Source organism: Aphidius gifuensis, linkage group LG3 (assembly GCF_014905175.1).
Source record: "Aphidius gifuensis isolate YNYX2018 linkage group LG3, ASM1490517v1, whole genome shotgun sequence".
In the NCBI taxonomy this organism is placed as follows: domain Eukaryota; kingdom Metazoa; phylum Arthropoda; class Insecta; order Hymenoptera; family Braconidae; genus Aphidius; species Aphidius gifuensis.
In genome coordinates this window covers 24,158,370-24,175,909 of record NC_057790.1, presented here as the reverse complement: position 1 = coordinate 24,175,909, position 17,540 = coordinate 24,158,370, and the positions used below count along the sequence as shown (strand labels likewise).

The 17,540-nt window shown below is 24.7% G+C and overlaps 1 protein-coding gene across 4 annotated transcripts; it reads right to left on the bottom strand.

Annotated features, from left to right (window-relative positions):
• Nucleotides 1-365: 365 nt before the first annotated feature.
• LOC122853097 (disheveled-associated activator of morphogenesis 1) lies at nt 366-17,017 on the bottom strand. Of its 4 annotated transcripts, XM_044153358.1 has the most exons (6): nt 16,801-17,017; nt 16,570-16,697; nt 7,157-7,264; nt 4,377-4,928; nt 2,590-4,301; nt 366-2,509 (listed from the first exon to the last, which is right to left on the bottom strand). In XM_044153358.1, the coding sequence occupies exons 3-6, from the start codon at nt 7,196-7,198 to the stop codon at nt 1,501-1,503; spliced, it is 3,315 nt and encodes a 1,104-aa protein (XP_044009293.1). In that variant the 5' UTR covers nt 7,199-7,264; nt 16,570-16,697; nt 16,801-17,017; the 3' UTR covers nt 366-1,500. The 4 variants fall into 4 exon arrangements, with proteins under 4 accessions (XP_044009293.1, XP_044009290.1, XP_044009292.1 ...); XM_044153355.1 differs by lacking the exons at nt 16,570-16,697; nt 16,801-17,017 and adding an exon at nt 10,018-10,668; XM_044153357.1 differs by lacking the exons at nt 16,570-16,697; nt 16,801-17,017 and adding an exon at nt 10,018-10,668 and having other exon boundaries at nt 4,377-4,910.
• Nucleotides 17,018-17,540: the final 523 nt, after the last annotated feature.

Sequence of the window (17,540 nt, the reverse complement as noted above, 5' to 3'; positions counted from 1 at the left end):
GCTAGTGTACGTAAAAAAAAAAAAAATAAAGTAAACTTTCTGAAAACAAGAAAACAAAAAAATACAAAAATAAATAATAAAAAAAATTCAATAATTCTGTGTGTTTAAAAAAATAATTATCTTTTAATATTGTTTTTTTTTTTTTTTTAATATTTGTTATTTAATTATATTTTTTTCTATTACAAGATGCTAATAATACAGAATATATTAAATTGGACAATGACTTAATTAGTCTACTACAAAACACTGATTATTAATTATTTACAAAAGTACAAAAACTTACAAAAAATTTTTTAAACACCATCATATTTATATATTTTGCTTTTTGATAATATAATTTAATTGTTTTTTTTTTCTTTCTTTTGATTATTCCAATGAAAAAAAAAAAAAATATGAGTAGCTGAAAAAATCAGTTCTTCGATGTCATTCGAGTGGTGTTTTAACAGTTGTAAGTATTATTTTAATTAATCAATATTAATTATCAAAATGAGGAATAATAAAAAGTTATTAAAATCAGACTTTGCGTATTTTTTTTAAGACAGTTTATCCACTGTCTATTATAGGCTTCTTTTTTTTTTTTTAATTCGTTGATACGTATACTATATTTTTACTTTTTAGAAAACATTTTTTATCAATTTGATAGATTTAATTAATTTTTATTTTTGTGTCAATTACTTTTGACAATATAAATTACAAAATTTTGTCTTTTAAATTTATTTCACCAGTGAAAAATTAAAAATTATTATTGAATTATAATTAATAAATGTGAATGTAATTATGATGACTTTTATATACAACGTAAATTGAAAATCTGATGATTATATAGATTTTTGAATACTTGTTTTTTTAGCTTGCTCATTTACATGCATATTATTTTATTTATATACCTATATATTTTTATAAATATTTAAATTCCAGTGAGTTATTATTTTTACTCATTATATATATTTCTATAAGATATAATTTATGTCATTCAATTTTTCAGTTCTGCTGTATATATTGCACTGCAAACATATAATTTTAGTTTTTTTAATTTTTAATTTTTTTTTTTTGTTGTTAATTTTATCACAATCATCTGGCTTTAGTTATTTTTTTTTCTATTTACTTTTTACCCAATAAAATAACGAATGACAGTATGAATTTTTATGAATTTTTAATTTTTAAATAACTCAATAATAATGCTGTTGAATAAAATAAAAAAAGAAAAAATAATCTTGGCACTAAAATCAATGAATATAAATATTCAAAAATTATCAAAAAAATATGCATATTTATAAATATAAATTAAATAATATCAAGTGATCATTCGTCATAGAGTTTTATACATGTTTGAAAGAAAAAATAAAAAAAAATCTCAATGTGGAAGTATACAGCTTGGCTGCGGCTGCTGCTGATGATAATAATTTCGAAATCGAAATCGAAATGGTAAAGAGAAAGAAAGACAGAGAGAAAAAAAAGAGCGTAAAGCAAAAAAGCTGTTTGAAATACAAGCTGTTCCATCTAGTGACGTTCTCGTGAGTCTTCTCGATTAACATTATGCCGACGTGGATCTTGTGCACCACTTGGGGTAACTGGTCGACGTTTTGATCTTTTAAATTTAGCAATATCTTCACCAAATACATCACCAGTTCTCAATGCTGATATTAAATCATCAAATTCACCTTTATTATCAACTTGTCCATTATTACCATTGACTTCATTCTTTTTACTAATTGATATATTATTTAATAAACCTTCACGTGAATTTTTTCTTTCCATTGTACGTTTTTTAAGTTCTTGTTCTTGTTTAACACGTCTTTCATCTTCTTCAATTTTTCTTCTCATATTTTCAACGTCTTGTCTTGCTTCAGCAAATGCTTGTAAAAAATTTTCAAATATACCAAAAAATTCATCTGGCTGTACACCAGCTGAATCCTCACCAAATAATCTAACAGCTCTGTCAAATCTTGTTTTCATATCTTGAAATAAATCTTCAGCTTCAGCAAGTCTACATGTTGCTTGTGCTTGAAAATCTCTCATTGATGGAAGAAACATATCACCTTGTAATACTTGTACTTGTCCACGATGAAATTCAATTTCTCTTTGTACATCTTGTAATCCATTTTTTAAATTAGCAACTTCTTTTTGTAAATCAGCCATACTAACACGTGCTGCTGTTCTAACATGTGGCATATCTTCTTCAATTTCTAATACATCACGAAAACGTGATTCTAATATTTGTACAAGATAATGAAGTAATGTTGTGCCTTTTGAGCATGATGATTTTGTATCAACAAGACGATTTAATGATGCCAAACGAAAACCATATGCATTACCACGTGCATTACCACGATTTACATAATTACCAAGTGCAAGTACTAATTCAAGTAATTTTCTTAATCTACGTGATCTAGCAACTTGTCTACTTGCTTCTAATACAGCACGCATTCTTGGTGTTAGCTCTGATATACTTGCTGAAAATTTTTTCTTATAATGAAGTGAACGAAGACGCTGTTCATAATGTGGTACCCTATCGATAAAAACAACAAAAATAAATGAATAAACATTAAATTATTAAATAGAAAAATAAATAATAAAAAAAATACATACTTTGATATTTGATAGAGAAAACAATCAGCACGACTTTGTAATTCTTTTTGATTCATATCAAGAAGTGCAGCTTCTTCAGATGATGGTATATATTTTAATAACTGTTCAACCATATCAATATGTAATATATTTTGTTGATCCATTGATATTATTGTTCTTGTTATTTCATTATCACTCATTTTTAATTTTGATAATAATATTGTACAATTTTGTGCTCTTCTTGCATCAATAACAGACATTGTTTTTTTATTTTTACCCAAATTACGTAGATCTTCAATTGATCCTTCAGTTGGTATTGTACCACCATTTTTTTGATATGCACAAAAAATTTTATCAATTGTTTCTAAATCCATAACATTATATATTTTAGTGTCATCTAATTCAGACCATATTGTACCTTGTAATTTTTGTTCTGGTATTTTTGACCAGTTAAATGATTTTAATGGATTACTTGGTTGTGGAACATTTTTAAATACTTCTTTTGGTTGTGGTGCTGATGGTATTAATGATGATGATGATGATGATAGCAGCGGTGGTGGTGGTGGTGGTGCTATTGGTGGTGGAGGAGGTGGTGGAGGTGGTGGTGGTGATGATGATGATTTAACATTATCCATTAATTCATCATCGACAATTTTAATTGTTGCTTTAGCATCATCTGGTAAACTACCAGATGCAACTAATTTTTCAAGTCTTTTTCTTTCTGATTTTTCATTATTAATTTGTCGTGATAATGTCTCAATGGTATCTTGAAATTCTGATATTTTTTGTTTTGTTTCAATATGCATTGATGTTTCTTTTTCAAGTCTTTCTTTAATTCTCATTAAACTTGCTTCAATATCTTCTTTTTCTTGGCTTCTTAAATCTAATTCTTGTTCTTTTTTAGATAATTTTGTTGACATATCTGTATTTTCACGTTCTAATTCATCAGTACGTTTTCTAGCAGCAACTAATTCTTCTTCTTTAGCAAGTAAATGAATAATTTCTTTAACATTAATATTAATTGGTGCAACATCTGGATTTCTTGTTATTTCATTATTATTATCTGTTTGTAATACAATTTGTTGTACAATACGATCAAATAGCAACCAGTGTTGTGGATATGAACCATAATCAAGTGGTAATAATAAACAATGTTCAAGTAAACTTAATAAATGACAATATGCTGGTGTATGACTTAATTTTCTTCGCAATAAATCAAACATTGCTGTTGCACTTTTAGTATCAACATGTTCTTTTTCAAATTTTCTTGCTAATTCTTTTTCATCTTCATTTCTAACCATTTCAAAAAAATCTAAATGTCTATCAAGTGTTTCATTTTCATATTTACGTAATTTTTCAATAATTGGCTGTATACCAAGCATTAATAATTCATAACGTAAATGTAAACGAAATTCAAGTGTAACTTGTCCAGGACCATAATTTAATACAGCATTTATAAATGACATTATTGCTGTTTTAAGTGATAAATTATCTTTATATATACCAAAATTTTTATCTAAATCATTTATTATACTTTGAAAACGTGCACGTTCATAATGATATTGTTGAAAATGTAACATTCCTTCTAGAACTTTTCTATGACCACCTGGTACTAGACAAACAGCACCAAGTATTTCGAGTACAGATATTTTAGCTTTTATATTTTCAGTTGCAAGTGATTGTGATATTGTATTTATTGCTGTTGGATGTGCAAGTACATGAGCTCTTCCATTCTAAAAACAAAAAAAAAAACATTTTTAACAATAAAGAAATTACTTTTAATCAACTACGTAATTATTTATACTTACAGAATTATTCATAAGTGCTTTTAAACATCCAATAACACTTGTATGAAGATAACTGTGTGCAGCTTCAACATCAATTGTTCCCAATACTTTTAATAATGCATTAAGACCATCAAGTTCAATAAAACGAAGAACAAAACTATGTGGTTGTGTTCTTAATGCTGTTTTTAATGCTTCAACTTGTCTCATATGATTTGATAATTCTTCATTATCTTCATTAAATGTTGCATCAGCAATAACTTTAATTCTATTGATGTAATCTTCAGGATCACCACTGAGATCAGTTGTACGTAAACCACCATTATCAAGTGTATCATTACCTTTACGTGAACAATAAATTTGCCATTTTTTATTTGCTGGAAGTGCAAGTACAGCTTGTCTATTAGCTTGTGTTAAATCTAGCTCATCAACAAGTTCTAAAAACATTTTATTTAATTCTTCTTCAGCTGGCATTGGTAATGTTGGTGTCATTGCTTGTAGTGTTAATGTACCAGTTTGTTCAACAACACAATATGTTATTTCCGGTGGTTCATCATCCTGCAAATAAAAATTGGCCTATAAATTCATATCGACCAATTTTAAAAGAAAGTTAACATCAATCAAAATAATATTACATAAATTAAAATAAAATATGTTATTTAAATAAATAAGCTATCTTTAAAATAACAAAGAAATAATTAAAATAATAGGTACGTTATTGGTCAAGTATGCTTGAAGAATGAAGAATTTTATTTTTTTTTTTGTTTAAATCAGTCAAGGCTGGTACTTTATACACAGAGAGAGTGTATAAAGATGATTTGGCATTTTGTTCAATCATTTGGTCAGATGAAAAAATTGAAGAAAAAAAAAACATTTTATAAAAGAGAGGAAGCTAGAAGACAGAAGAGCCAGCATAAGACAATAAAATTGCCCGCGGCAAAGGTCAGGATGTTATTTTTTTTTTTTATGATTTAAATTCCTCAGGTACTTTCACACGTACTAGGAAATTTGTGGTGGTATATCAGTCCCGCTTCGTTATTCTTCAATATAAATATATATATTTTTTTTGTAATTAACAAAATTTATCTCTTGATCAATTTATCTATACATCACCTTGATCTGGAATGCTGAATCATTTACTTCAAATAATATATTTAACCATAGTTATTTTGATTATTTTACCATCTTAAATTTGTTATGGTTAATTTAAAAAATAATCTAAAATATAGTGTAACATTGACACTTAAGTATTTGACTTCAAACACCTGTGGTATTTTTAAATCCATTAAATAAAACGACAAATGGATTTTAGGGATGAAAAAAACTGGACAATAAAATACATCAACATAATAAAAAATTTAAAAAATAAAAATTCAACGAGGATTAAGAGATTGGAAAAAATAAATATATATAAAATAATGTCCAGTGGTTCCAAAAAAGGTAGAAGTAAAAAAATTAAATAAAACAATAAAATAAAAAATGATAAAGGTCAAATGAAAAATGGGGAAGATAAAAAAATTGGAATTTTGTTGGTTGACTGTAATGTGGCAAACCAAGGACAATTGAATGCACACACTATTGGCTTTCCTTGGAAACAAGATATATATAAATTTTTTTTTTTCTTATAATATTCTTCAGCAACATCGTTGGGGTCCAACAAGTCCACCTTTCGTCCCTTCTTCCTTCTACCAGTGATGTCAAAGACCCCCGACGCAAACTGAATATTACTATTTTTTTTTTTCATTTTTAGTTCTTTATTTTTCTTCTCTTTTTTTCTTTCATATTTTACAACGAAACCAGAATCAATTCCAGAAGTTCAAATAACACATATATATATACGAAAAAAGAGAAAAATTATGTAGGTATTTGAATGTTGAAGAATGATGAGCCAAAGAATTTATATTTAATCGGGGTCGGTTACTAGAGTCTTTAATAATTCATGATATGATCACACGGAAATAGGATTTATTCAGTGTTATTTTTGATCTGTTGATTACTCAACAAGGTCATTTATTTTAAGAATATGTGAATTAATTATTTAGCATAGTTATTTTTACTTTTTAGAAATTATTATATATTGAACAAAGATAGCAACAAAATATTCAAAAGATATACTTAATAAAAGAATTACCATTTAGATCATATTGAATTTGTTTAATGAAAAATAAATAACAGCTAATGATTGACTGTATTTTTTAATTTTTATTAAAACTTTTCTAAAAAAACAATAAAATTTCTTTGAAAAAAAATTATTTCTTTCCTAGATTTATGAAGATTGAATTGAACAAGAATATTTTAGCAAAGACAATTTGTGAATGAAGAATGTCTTTGATACACATGACTGACCAATGGCCCAGACTTGATAACTACATTGGCTGAATGCCAAAAAACCCATAGCAAAATGTGTCGTTTGTCAGTTTTATATGTATATTTATTTGTGTCTCATTAAAATAACAAAATTGCGACTTTAAATCGACTGAATATATAAAAACTAAATTATCAATTTGTCATGATCAGAATGATCTCAAAACAAGTCAATGACACTTGAGATTAAATCTCAATTGATACATGTCATGATTACCTGACAATAAATAATTCTTTTAAAAGAAATAATAATAGAAATTAAAATTTTATTGTAATAATGAAGATGAAAGTTTATCATTTATCTGCGTGCATGAAGAGTTTTAATCTAACTTGTAAAATCACGCAATGTGAAAATTACTCTCAATTTTAATCTAAAGAAAAATCATTGAAATCTTTATAAATATTATTATATTTTTATTTATTAAAATTTTATTAATTACCTGAAGACAGCCACAAAATGATTTCTTTACTCTGGATGGCATTGTTTGGCAGTTGACAACAAATTCCTTTAACGGTTGTGGACTCTTCAGAGGACAGCTAGGAATCCTCTGTAAAAAATTAAAAATAAAAAATCAATTACTACATATTTTATAAACAATATAATGACACTAATTAATTTTTTTTTCATTTTTTAATATACCAAATTAAAACACCACCAAGACGTCATTACATAAGATTAAAAAAAAAACGTATTTTTATATTTCATAATGGTTTTTAAATTTGTCCAAATGAGGAACAATGAATAATTTCGTTACTCATATAAATATTTCATCATGTAATTGCGTTTTTTTATTTTTATTTTCTTATCAAGAAATTTCACTCAATGTGTTAAACACAGCAAGTCACTCAATTGATAATAAAACTGTCATTCATATGCAATTATTAAACTATGAGATTTCACTTTTTAAAATCGTCGTGTCGTTGTCGTCGTCGTCGTCGTCGGCGTTGATAGTTCCGCGTTCAATTAATGATTATCACTTGCGGTTAGCTACCAGGTATATAATTTTTTTTTTTTTTCTTTTTATTATCATTATTGCTATTAAATTTATTTTACTTATTTTTGAGTGTGTATACGCAACAAGCACACAAGTAGAATGAGAAGTTCTACCGTGTCTTTCCTTATCGAACGTAAATTTTTTTTTTTTCTTTTTTTTTCTTATCTTTATATGTGTAATTATGCCTGGGGCATTATCGTCAAAATTCCAAGCATGCATAAATATTTTTAGCCTAGTTAATAAAAAATGAAATAAAAAAAAAAATACATCATTTATCAAAAAATTGTTTATTTTAATTTACTTAATTTATTAGTTATTTTTTTTTTTTTTAATATTTGTATATTGTTACGACACGTAGTTTTTAAATGAAATATAAAATAACAATTCACCTTGATCATGACACAAATATTATAAAAAAATATGACTTAAAATTTCTTATCTTTTTTAAGAATTGTTTATTATTGTTATTTGTTTTATGATCAAGTTTGTTTTTTTATTATTTTTCTTGTATTTTAATTTTCTTTTAATTTATTGTAAAGATAAAAATTTTTTAAATAAAAAACAATTAATTTTACTCGATAGATTTTTGTATGAATTTGAGGTGCAATTTGTGGTGACTTTAATGGTACATTTGCGTGATGAAATGCACCTGGATATAAAGACAATCGACTTTCACGTTGACCGAGTGACACCTCTCTCTACTTGCTGTAACCAATTCTCTTTTTAAAAAATTTTTTTCCATACAAAATATATATCGTAAATCGATTTATCGTATGTTTGAGGTTTATGACTTTACATCACGAGACCACCACTAACAGGTGCTTCATAGTTTAAAATAATAAAAAAATAAATATTTTAAATAAAATAAATACTAGGCACCATACATTTTAATTTATTAATTTATTACATCTATTTTTTTCCATTTTTTTCTACTTGAAAAAATTTGAATAGATGCGACAAGATTTATCATTGATTTATTCGATTATATTATTATTAAATTTATATAAAAACTGTGAAAAAAAAAAAATATAATAATAGTAATAAATCCAATAAATTTAAGATATAAATTTTAAAAAATAAAAAAAAATTACTGTGGAATTTTCCGGATAATTTTACAGATAAAATAAAAAAATTTATTCATTTATTTTCTATTAATTATTATTATTTAAAAAAAATAATAAACTGTTATAATATTTTTATTATTATTTTATTTTTTTTAACGGGGAGTTGGTCAAGTGAAAACGAATTGCGAACGATCGAATATGAATCGGTTCGACAGGGCTCACTGAAAAAACGGGTGCGTGCATTTACAAGTACATTCAATATTTTATATATATATTTTTTTATACATATATACATCATCGTATACAAAAAGCAAAGTAGTTTCACCCGTCGAATATCTTTGGTGAGAGTGTACCCCAAATAAATCAGTTATGCATTTTGTATTTTATTTAAAAAAAAAAAAAACAAAAAGAATTGTATTTTATTCTCTTTTAATTGTTCATTGTTTCAAAACAATTTCAAATTGTCTGTGTCCAATACTAATTCGTTAATTAAATCGTTGAAATTAAAATTAAAAAAATTATTCAAATCAACTGATTGAGAAAATTAATTTAAATACATTCGCAATATTTAAAAAAATTAATAAATAATAATTTTATATATAAGAAATTAACAACATGTTATTTTACGAATTATATTATTTTTATTTTCAACTGATCTAAGTAAACGATTAGAATTAAATGCCGTCTGATAACAGTGTTAAATACATTGAAAACGATAAATAATAAATATTTGCGCAAGAAAAAAGAAAAAAGATTTGAAAATAAAAAAAAAGATTAATAATTGGAATAAAAATGTTGAATGTCCAGTTTTCCCACTGGAGATACTTAATAGTCACAGGGTGGTCACCAAGAAAATAAACAAGGTGAACAAGACCCCACAATGTGACACTATAATCTACCTATGCTTAAATAATTATTACCATAAAAGCATACCACTCATTTTTTTGAGTTAAAAAAAAAAATAATAATAAGCAACTAATATTGATAATAAAATGAAAAAAAAATAAATAAACTGTTAATAATAAATAAAAATATAACGGGCATTATTAGGGCTTGTTTAAAAATTATAAATGAATAATATGAAATAAATAAAAAATATGAATAAAAATTGATGAAGATCCGTTATGTCTTGAAGAGATGAATGACATGCCCAATTATACTTATTGACTATCATATGCAATTTAAATATTATTTCATAAATAACCATATTGTCAATTAATTAATTATTATTATTTTATTTACCAAATTGAGTTTGCCCATTTTTTCCAGTACAGTATCCATCTTTATATTTGTTAAAAAATACAACAAGTAGATAAAAACAAATGTATTTTTTTCAAATCAAGTCTACACAATATTTTTTTTTTTTTTTTATCTATTCTCGTTACACTGCAACGCTTCCTTGAGCTCAAATAAACACTGTGCAATGTCGCTTGCATATATGTTTAAATAATAAATGTAAAAAAAATGATAAAAAAAATATATTTTAAATTTATTTATTTTAAAAGGAAAAAAACATTATTTGTGTCAGGGTGCACTGATGATAATCGCAAGCCGAATTTCACCGGCTGCTGTTTAATTTGTTGATCCATTCAGCAAATGCTGTTTTCACTTAAAAATTTTTTTTTCAAACATTTTTATACCACAAATGTTAATGTTTATATTTAAAAAAAAAAAAATTATTTCTTTCACTTTATGATTAATTTTCGTTTTAAATTATGTTTCAGGTATTATTTATTTTGTATATTTTTTTTTGTAAAGATAACACGTTGATGATTTGATGGTACTTTGAGGAGAGAGAGTGTAATGATGGTACGTTCTTGTTCGCGATTCAGAAAGCAACTGCCAGGTGAAAAGACAAACACCTTGGTGAATTGTAGTAAGACTGAGCAAGCAACAACAAGTGCAACTCTGGATCTTGATGTTGAAGAAGAGAGTAGTAAAAGAAGGGGGGCCTACTTGGATTCCCCAACAACATAACTTTTAAATTTACACGTTTCCATATACATATATGTTTATAATAATTTTTATATGTTTCTTTCCAAATACAAATATATATTCTTTAAAAAAATAATAATAACAACACCAGTGCATATTATTTGTATCAGCCAATTTTATAATTTAAAAAAAAAAAATAAAAGAATTTTATTTATTTATTATATTTACTTTTAAATAATTTATTTGAAAAAATTTTTAAACTTTCTTTCTTTACTTCTTGTTAGGGATTTTTTTTGGTTTAATTTTATTTATTTGATATTTATTATTGGTTAATTTAAAAAAACAACATGAAACATAGGTTTTCACATGTTTGTTGTATTTCACCTCACCCTGTTTTTATTTTTTACACTTGTAATCATGTGTAACAACTAACAACAACATCTTGACGATATACTCGAGGATCATTAAATCACACACCACTTTGTAATTCAAATATAATATTTTTAAAAAATTTTTAACATTTGAAAATAATCACACCAGGTGCTTACATGAATAAATATTTAACCTCAATTTAAAATCAACCCTGTATACAATAACACATGACGAATTTAAAAAAAAAAGAAATTTCATATATTTTTAAGTAAATTTTATTTTTTTTTACGACAAAAAAAGTCGTAAACTGCTTGCATCAATTTTCCTCATCATTTTTTATATTTTATTTAATACTCATTTAAATGGTGTTTTTTTTTTTTTTTAATATTATTACTTTTTATATATATATTTTCGACAATTTTTTTTTTTGGGAAAAAAAGAATTAAAAAAAATAAAAAAAAAATATTAACGACTACTAAAATACAACATAATGTTTCTCAATAAAATTTTTATTTTTTATTTTAGATTATCTAAATTGTTTTACTTTATTTTTTATATAAAATTTAAAATAATAAAAAGAATTTTTTTAATAATAATAATTATTGAGATATTTTGGCGCCTTGAGGTGATTTTTTTTTTTTGAAAGATAATAATAGTGATGATGTGTAAGATGACAGGAAACAGCTATTTAGAAATCAACGATGAGGATAATTTTATTTATCATAAAATCCATTCTAATGTACAATATATTATACGATCGTCCTCCTGACCTGACCTCTACCTCTACTCTCGATCTATCGTTGATAAGTCGAAAGTAGTATACACGTATCATATATACGCTTGACCGATTACGATAAAGCCCAACATTAAATATAGAAAACAAGAAAATAATATGAAAATAAAAAAAATAATTTTATATAAAATTCAAAACAGTAACGGATATTTGCCGAGTGATGCAGCAATTCACACCCATCATCAGTTAATTTACAAATCATTAATTATTTTTCAAAAAATTATTTTATCGTCTATACGGTCTGATGGCTAAATGCATTTGATGCTAAATCATTTGTCCGAAATAAAAAAATCTAAAATATACGCTGTATCATGATTAGAAAAAAAAAAAAAAATATAGATCAGGATAAAAAAAATTGAATAAATAAATGAGAATATTGAGACGAATTGAGCTGTCGATTGAAAACGGTATCACTGATAAAAATCGAATGATTTGTGTTTTAATTAAAACATTAAGTATATTTAATTGTCGAGTTGTAATTTATTTAAAATAATAATCCAAAATGAAAGTATAATCATTGCTATATGGTAATCAAGAGCAAAAATGTTTACACATCAATAATCTTACTGTATAAATTTATAAAAAATATACATGTTTACACACACAAGTCTCTCCTTGTAATTTCTATCAATGTGTCAACATGTCAATAAATACTTAAATAATACACCAGACATAATTTAAATAAAATAAACAAAAAAGCTAAAATAAAATTTACAATGAATTTATAATATTTATTTTAATGTTATTTCGAATGACAAGACTATGATGATTAATTATTATTTATTTTGATCCAAGTTATTTTTCAATGATCAATGCATTTATTTTTTAGCTCAGTATATATTTGTCAAGATTAATATTTTGTATATGACATATTCGCAAGTCTCTCGCAACTTTCAGACTTGATTTAATTTTCAATCTTGATGACGCATGGATCTTAATGGTTTAGCTTTAATAAATATCACCTCATCATCATCATCATTATCATGGATAGTCTGGTTAATCATAAATTTCACAAAAATTCATAAATAAAAAAAAAAAAAAAGTTTCATAATATTTAAAAATAAATAATCTTTCGCACCCACATTGGTATAAGATCACTATAACATATTTATTTAATGGAAATACCAAAGATTCTTTATAGTTTTTATTATAAATTTTTTTTTATAAATTTAAACCATCATCAAACTTTCCATCTTTCACACAAGCAAAAGAAGACAAGGCCACCCAAATGACATATTCTAAAATACCAAAATAAAATAATCATATACCTATATAATTTATTTTTATACATATTTTTTTTTTTTTTTGGAAATTAAATGCGAAGAAAGAAAGAAAGAAAGAAAGAGTTAATATACGTTTTCCTCGATATTCTAATCGGTGTCAACTGCTGCACGTATCGACCTACTCAGGTAAAAAGACCCGTTATACTATACCGTATAAATATATATCTATATATTTCATTCAGTCTGACTGGACTTTTAGAAGCTATAAACACCGATCATACAAATTCAAAACTGTAAGAATTGTTATTATATATCTCTTCATGCTAAATCATTATTTTTTTTTACTTTATTATTTTATCAATAAAAAATTTGTTGGTGTTTAGATCGTGATTGTTACATACACTTGTTAAATTGCTATTATATTTTTTTTTTTTTTTTTTTTAAATATATATATGCGCGGCTCATTCAAAGATTTGATTAACTTATGTTTTATATACACACATATGCTAAACTCGTTGAATACTTTATTTATAAATTTTTTTTTATTTTTTTTTATCGACCACTTACCGGTTTCCCAGACCTCCCTGTGACCTTTCAACATATCACATATCCCACATGCTTAAAAAAACATTTTAAGCTCAATTTTTTTTTTTTTACATTTTCTATCATCAAATTTCGATAACTAGTCACTTAAATTTGTTTATTATTATTATTATCATTATTATCACTTAAGATGCATTTTTTTTATATTTTTTTATTGTGAGTTAAGTATGTAGTCAAAGGTTTAGACATTAAAATTCCAATAGTAGTTATAATAATCGATAAAATAAGATGTTTAAAATATTTTGTGTTATTTACAGTTTTTTATTTTTTTTTTTTTTACTTTGGTTCATCAAAGAAATAATGTGGCTATTATCAGGTGAGAATAATGTATATTTTTTAAATCATTATTATTTTTGATTATCCAATTTAGAAAAATTTTTTAAATAAATTAAATTACTAATAATAATAATGGTAATAAATAAAGGTGTCATTATAGACATTTTGATTAATCAATTTTTTTTTATTTCTGTTTTTTTTTTCTTTTTATGAAAAAATTAATTTAAGATTTTATTTTATATGAAGAGAATTTTTTTTTCTTTTTGTAAATGATATGAGAATATGTGTGTTGATGTACCTGTACGTGCAAAGATTTTTCTCATGATAGCCGAATAATAATTTATTTTAATGTATACGTGATGAGCATTAGAAATTGAGTATTTATGAAACTGTATTAGCGTTTGTTTTTGACTTCAAGACATGGATTTGGGTTACTCAATGTCCGGTTAATATATTGATTTATTGTTGTTGTTAGTATTTTATTTATTTTCGTTAACACTTGACATTGGAATGGTCTACTTGACGATGCCGAAAAAAGGGCAATACACCATTCGCATTGTAATTGAAATAAAAATAAAAAGTTAAAACAATTTACGCTACTAAAGTGACATGTTACACTTATGATTTATGAAAGTACTGCCTTGCATATTTTATAGACTATATTTTTCAAAAAATTTGCCACTTTGTAAGATAGAAACGTGAAATGAGCAAGAAGCAATTTACACTTTACAGCAAAAAAACCAAAGTGGATTTCGAAGAATACAGTGTATAATATAAGTCAATTTCGAAAATATTTCGTGGTTTTTTTTACGAATTTCTCTGTAATTTTTTAAACTCAAATTGCAAGCTGGCATAAGTTTTTTTTAATTAAAAAAAAAATATATTAGTGCACAAAAACCGCGAATAGCATACACGCAGAAAACCTGCTCATAATTTACACATATAATTCCAAATACGGTTTGGTTTGGTTGTGACATCATGTCTGAGCTAGTTCTATATGTTTACATCTCCATTCTCCACCACGATATTGTGGAGATTTTTCTTTCTTTCATTTTTGGATTTAGTATTTAATTTGTATTACTCAATATAAATAAGCCAATGTTATTTAAACATAAATAACTTGAAATCTCGCATTTATAAATTTGCCATTTATATACTCGTAATAATTATTGTTTTAATTATTATTTTTACTGGTAAATATTATAATGTAGCCTTGTCAATGAACTAGTCTGTTGGCCCAACGTTATACTTGAATAAATAAATAAATAAATAAATATATAAAAGATATAAAATTGACAAACTTTATCTGATGATTTTCGTATTATTTTTATATATATATTTTTTTTTAATTGGGTCAACAATTCATATAGATATTAAGTACTGACAAGAGCAACTTTGTATATGTATATGATATTGCAAGTTATAAGATTAAAAATTCGATAAACTGCAACTAAGTTGCAGGTTGTGTTGAATTGAGATGAAGATGCGAAGGTAGATGTAGAATATTTAAAAAAATAAATTTGTAAGAGCATAATGATAATGATAATAATAATCGAAAAGAAAAAAAAAAAAAAATTAATTGATTTTCATGTGAAAATCGGTGAGATAAATTGTGGAATTATCAATAGCAAATTGACTGGGTCAGTAGGCCGGTGATATTTTTGCATAGCCAGCATGTGTATAAATTCATTTTTTTTTTTATTTATTTAATTTTTTTCTTTCCTTTCCATCTTCATTCTATCTTGTCTCAAGACTGCATATCGAAAACTTAACACATGGAGAAGCACGTATGGGCGTCACGGTATCTCGTGGTTAATTTTTTTTATTTTTCCCATTTTTTTTTTGCCATATACATAAACATACAAGAAGAAAATCATTAATCCAAACGATCGATTACACGACACGGTCAATACATTTGTATCGATTTATATTTTATTAGTTGAATAAATAAATAAATAAATGAATAAATAAATAAATAAACAAACATGATATTTAGTCTATTAAGAGTTTTTTTTTTTTTTAAATAAAAATATTATCTTGTGATAATGAGGTGATAAGCTGGCACTTGGTTATTTGATTTTGATGAATCATTCGAGGACGAGGGTCAAGTTTATATTATTATTTTATTTGAGGGCTTGACCCTTGTATACTTTTTTAGACTAAAATCAATAGTAGATAAAATATTTTTAAAAAACTAAAATGACCATAATATTATTTATATTTTATAAATTATAAATTAATTTTTTATTTTAAATATGGACTTTTTTAAATATTAATTTTTGAATTTTAAATATATATAAGCGTTAAAATTATTTTTGGGATAAGACTAATTTAAGTCAGACGTGTGAAAAATAAAAAAATAAACAAATAAATAAAGATTGCACGTGAGACATAGGGTTAACGGATTTAAGTAGTGCATAAAAGTTCATAGCTTGTAAATGCGCTTGCGCTGGTTTTGTATATATTGGCCCCCAGAACGACTACAGGTCAATTCAAATAATACACACCTCAAATATATTGTTAAATTAAAAACAAACAATAAAATATAATTAATAATTTTTAAAGCAATAAATATTTAATATAAATACTCACATTATTGAGTGATAATTAAAAAGGGGGTTGATTATTAAAAAAATATTTAGTCGACATATTTTGAAACAGCCTGTACGAGGGTCCATTGAATCTCAAATCGATGAACATCACTTCACTTTTTTCGTCGTCTATATAACACAAAATAATTCATTTCTTTTTTCTAATTTTTATCTATTAATTTGTATGTAACAAATTAAATAGCGTAAAAAAAAAAAAAAATTCATTTCTTACATAGTGTTGTTATGAAATAACATGTGATGCTAGTTGTTAGATTTTTAAATCACACAAATGCATCAGTATCATAACACAAGTCAATTGAATAATCCATGGAAAAAGTTGTTTCGCCAAATAGTTATAAATTTTTTTAAAAATACGGAAATTGATTTGTGACAAATGTCGTTTGACCTCGAAAACCGGAAATCTCGAAGATTGATATAACACTTAACTGCTATTAAACTATTCAACTTGAATCTAATAATATTTTTTTTTCAATTTCACATATGTGTGTTTAATTTTAATTAAATTAAATATAATTTTTTTAAATTTTTTTCCATATATTTTTTATCGTAAAAATGTTGTTTATATATTTACGACGGAAGTAACATTTAAACTCGTAAAAATTATTTTCACTTTTTACAAATATTGCTGGTTTTTTTTATTATTCAACACTTTTTATATCACTGGAATATTATATTTATATTTTTTTTTTATTTTTACATACTCGTGGGAGACATTTTACATGGAGGACTAGATGATGCTGCGATATGACGACGATATACAATTTAGTAAAATATTTATTAGCTGAAAGTTATTCAATAAACACATGTATCGATTTGTTGTTATTTTAATCTAATTTCAATTATTACTTTTTTAATTTTAGATATCTGTATTACTGTGTTAACTATCGTTTTTTTTTTTTAGATTTTTTTTTTTTCTTTTTGCAGCTGAATAAACTGTACACACAAAATACT

Coding starts and splice junctions, on each gene's coding strand:
- LOC122853097 (XM_044153355.1), bottom strand. CDS start 10,056: ATGGATACTGTACTGGAAAAAATGGGCAAACTCAATTTG. Junction 4,929..7,156: donor CATTTTGTGGCTGTCTTCAG/GTAATTAATAAA, acceptor ATGAATTTATAG/GCCAATTTTTATTTGCAGGA. Junction 4,302..4,376: donor AAGCACTTATGAATAATTCT/GTAAGTATAAAT, acceptor TTTTGTTTTTAG/AATGGAAGAGCTCATGTACT.